We start from the raw sequence: 4,495 nt of genomic DNA on the forward strand, positions 1-4,495 counted from the left end.
TGAATATTTTCTGCTGTAGAATGTAGTACACCTCAACATTTTTCAGAGTTGATCAATATTTTGATTTTAAAATGCTGAGAATGCTACTTTGCATAAATACATTGTACAAAGCAAGAGAAGTAAGTTTCTGGCCATTTCATAAATTGTTGGAAATTTTGTCCTAATCTCAAGCCAAAATCATTGAATGATTTGTCTTATGAAGCTCATGCCAGCAATTCAAATAGCAGTTTTTAAAACTAAACCTTCTAACACAATGCAATCCAAAGATACGCTCATTCGATAGTGCTAAGGGACAATGGCAGAGGAATCCTCAAAGTCTTTGTCTTTGTAATCAGACCATCCTGTTTCTATAATGGCTCTGCAGAGGAGAGCTCTGAGCTGAAGAGAGACACTTTCAGGACACTCTCTCGGGGACAACCTGCTGTCTCAGGGTACAAGACGAAGTCCATGAAAGGCTCCAAGCAGGGGACTGACACCCTTTGTTTATATAAAGCCAAACAAATAGAAGGCAACAGCCTGGGCATGTGGTACAGTGTGGAGTGTTATAGAGAGTTTGCAGATCAGCAAGGGGTAGTGGATACCAGACTGTGCTGGTTCAAGTTCAGAGGCCACTTAGGAGGTCCCTGCTCTCCAGGGCTCCCATGTGTCCCTGGCCTCTCTCCTTACCTTTGGTTTCCTTGAGCAGCTCCTCTGTGAACTTGACCACCTGGACCACCTCAACCCATGGGAAGCCTTTTCCCACTGCAAAGATGACACTGTCATAGAGGGTGTCCAGCAGGATGCTCTGGGGGGCATCCCTCAGCTCGTCAAAGTCCTCCCAATTCAGGAGCCTCCGCAGATGCTCTCGCCCCTGGGGCTTCTGCAGGGTGTGATGTGAGGAAATGAGATGATGTCATTACAGGTACACCACCATTGGGGGCGGGCACCTAAATCCTGAGAATAACCAGGAATGTGGGGGACACCCAGAGAGAAGCAGACTTTGGTTTGTAGATAGTGTGGCCTCCCTTTCTCAGGACTTGTTCTCCTGTGTGTGTTCCTGTGTGAGTTGGTGCACGGGTGTGAGCAAGTATGTTGTATGTAGAGACCAGAGGGCATCCTCAGGCCTCATTCCCAACTCGGTGTCCACCTTTGTTCTGAGACAAGGTCTTGACTGGCCTGGAATTCACTGAGAAGGCTCAGCTGGTTGCCCAGAGAGCCCCAGGGATCTGCCTATCTTGTTTCCCTAGCTCTGGGACTACAAGGCTGCATCACCACCCACAGCTTTCTATTGCGTGGATTCTAGGGATTGAACTCAGGTCTTTGTGCTTGTGCGCCAAGAATTTTACCAGCTGAGCTATCTCCCTAGCCCCACTTCTTTTTTCTAGCATTCTTCCTTTCTTTGAGAGCTCTCAAGCTAGCTCCAGGATTGTGCAGCTGCAGCAAGCAGTCTCACATTTTGAATGAATGGTTCTCTTTCTGTTCGCTAAAACAAAAACTTGATTTCTTGTTAAGACAACTTTCAGCTAGCTAGTCTAGTAGCCAGATACATTCATACTAGAGTGAGAATGGCTGGTGGAGAAGAGGTTTGGTGAGGCTTTAATAGAATGAGTCTTGCTTGGTAGAAGTAGTTCTGGGGCCCTTGAGGAGAAGGCGGATCTGGTAAACCTTTCCCTTGGTGGGAGTCCTGGAAGCAAATGCCACATGAACCACATAATAAGATGTGGGGAGATGGAGAGACCCACTCTAGGTAGGAGTGTCACTCCCCAAGGGCAAGGAAGCTCTGGGTGGGGGGGGGGTCCCTAGGAGATCAATGGCAGACCTTGTGACAGGTAGCCTAGAGCCCTGTCCTCGGCCCTAGCAGTTCCTCTTTACTGAATGCCCCTCTCTGTTCCAGGGAGCCCTTCCCAGCAGCATCCAGCAGCAAGAGCCCCTTTGCCCTCCCTCAACCCCACATAGCTCACAGCTCCAGAGGGCTTGTTGGGGCCCAAGACACCCAGATGGCAAGTCCTGTTTCCTTCCCCACCCCAGGTGGGCTCTGATGCAGCAGATAATGTCTCTGTAGGCCAAAAACTAGCCTGCAGGGTCCGGAGCTGGTGAGTCTGGAATTCTAGTTTCAAGTACCCTCTAGTTTCATACCCTCAGAGGGAGTATGCCACCCAAACAGGCAGCAGTCCATGAGCCTTTGCTGGCACGTACCCCTACTAGAGCCACTGGAGCCAAGTTCTCTAAAAGCCCCCATCTTTACCTGAAACTGGAAGACTTCCTTCACTCCCTGGGGTGTTAGGAGTGCCATGGCCCTGCCTCCCTTGTTGCTAGGAGACCTAGCTGGGACTGACTCAGTTCCTGGAACCCCGAGCAGGAGGGCTGGCTTTGTTAAGTCATAGGGTTCCTGAGGTTGCGAGTTTCTTCCCTCCTGGTCCCGCTGCAGCACTGTACTCCGGGTCATCCCGGTCCACCAGTACAGGGACCTTAGTCCCTTTCCCCTGTTGTTGCCGACCTCAGCCACTCAGCTGTTCTAAACACACACACACACACACACACACACACACACACACACACAGATTGTGTACATCCTGGTCTCCCTATCCAAAGGTTAGGTTTTGTCTCCATGTAGACTTCACGTCCTTTCTTATGCCATTTCCTCAGATCTACATTGCCCTCAGCAGCAGCGTCCGTGATTTTGTGTTTCTTTGCAAAAGAAAACAGCTTGGGAGGGGTACCCCAAGTGCTATGCCCAGATACCACTTGCTGGGATGAGGTGTCAGCCTCTCTCCTGTCCTCCTCTGTCCTGTGTCACCTGGGTCACTTGAAGAACAGAAATGGCACACTCCCACCTCATTGCCTATGCCCAGAGTCCCACTAGGGGAACCCAGGGACCCTGGCTGGGTTGGTGTGCCCTGGCGTGTCCTTTTCCCACCACCCCGAAAATGCACCCTGACCCTTCTCCCTGGTGACTCTTGCCAACACCTTGACAACCAATCTGCACAGAGCTCACTCTTCAGGAAGTTTCCAGACACTTCTCTCCAGCTGACCAGATGTCCTCCTACTTGTCCACACCAATGCTGGACTGCTCCTGTCCCTTTTCCCAACCACCTCCACATCTGTTCTTTTTGCCTCCTTCACATTTAGGAGCCTGTCCTCTTCCCACCTCTCTGCCTAGTACCAAGTAGAACCCCATTATTTCCTACCCATCCTGGCAGTCCTGCACCCCAACTTACCCATTACCCACACTGTTGCTAGAGCAGACACCCGATAGAGCTAGGGGAGCCTGCCGATTACCGCTTTCTGTATCTTGTTGGAGTGTGCTGCAGTAGGGGGCTGAGATCCCATGGAGATGGCTGGACTTCGTTTCATGTTGATTGTGAACCCTACACCTCACACTTGATGCACGCTCATATAAATCAGATCACATCAGCTTCTTGCCACACAACCTTCCATGTCCACTCATCCCACAAGCCCAAAGGTCTCACCTGGCTCACAAGGCCCTGGGCCACCTGGATCTTTCCCTCTTTCCCAGCCCAGCCTACTGGCCTCAAGGCTTTACAACATATCCTCTAGGATTCTGCCCTGCTGTTTACACTTCCTGGAATGTTTTTTTCTACCTCTGCTGTGCCTAGGGTTCTGGTACCTGGTATTTCCTGAGGGGTTACTGTAGCAAGCAGTGTGTCCCTGATCACACTCTGTGCCTTACAGGGTCTCTCTCTCTCTCTCTCTCTCTCTCTCTCTCTCTCTCTCTCTCGCTCTCTCTCTCCCCCCTTGTGCAGGCCAAAGGACAACCTCAGGTGTCATGCACAGGAATGCTGTCCACCTCTTTTGAGACAGGGCCACTCACTGTTTTGCAAACCACCAATTACTCTAGACTGGCTGGCCAGTACTAGGATTACAAGTGCCCACCCAATGGCACTTTCATGTGAGTTCTGGGGATTGAATATAGATCTTTGTGCTTGTGAGGCAAATAAATGCTTCACCAACTGAGCCATCTCCCCAGGCCAAACTTGCAGTTTTCCCTTAGCTCTGTGGATGACTTGTTTCAGTGTCTGCTACTCTGGAAGAAAGGCACTTCACTTTATACTTTTTGTTATTTGGGGGGAGGGGCAGGGTCTCCCTGCAGCCCCAGATGGCCTGGAACTCACTATGTAGAACACCTATGTAGGCTGATCTTAATCTCAGAGATCTACCTGCTCTGCCTCCCAAGTGCTGTGATTAAAAGCGTGCACCACCATGCCCAGCCTCATTTTATACTTTTTTTTTAACTTTTACAAAAACTTTATTGAGAATTTCATACACGCATATAAGGTGTTTTGATCAAATCCATGCCCACTCCCTCCTTTCCAACACCTCCTGCATCTCCCGTCACTTTTTTCTTTTCTTTTTTTTTTTCTTTCATTTATTTATTTTTATGGGGCTTTTGGCTACTCTAACATTCCCTCCTCTGAAGAGGTAACCCTAAAATCTTTTAAGGATAGATAAGAGCTCCCAAATACTTTTGACATTTTTGGCCTTTGGAACAGAGGAT

At 49.5% G+C, this 4,495-nt stretch overlaps 1 protein-coding gene across 1 annotated transcript in view; it reads right to left on the bottom strand.

Moving 5' to 3' along the window:
- CUNH8orf74 (chromosome unknown C8orf74 homolog) overlaps window positions 1–2,272 on the bottom strand; it is a 19,994-nt gene extending 17,722 nt beyond the window's left edge. Inside the window, exons 1-2 of the mRNA XM_008828099.1 lie at window positions 2,225–2,272; window positions 667–859 (exon numbers count right to left, since the gene is read on the bottom strand). Coding sequence (XP_008826321.1) covers window positions 667–859; window positions 2,225–2,272 — 241 coding nt within the window. The remainder of the gene's footprint in view (window positions 1–666; window positions 860–2,224) is intronic.
- Window positions 2,273–4,495: the final 2,223 nt, after the last annotated feature.

The sequence above is a fragment of the Nannospalax galili genome, unplaced genomic scaffold, assembly GCF_000622305.1.
Source record: "Nannospalax galili isolate Female #2095 unplaced genomic scaffold, S.galili_v1.0 scaffold612, whole genome shotgun sequence".
NCBI classification, from domain to species: Eukaryota; Metazoa; Chordata; class Mammalia; order Rodentia; family Spalacidae; genus Nannospalax; species Nannospalax galili.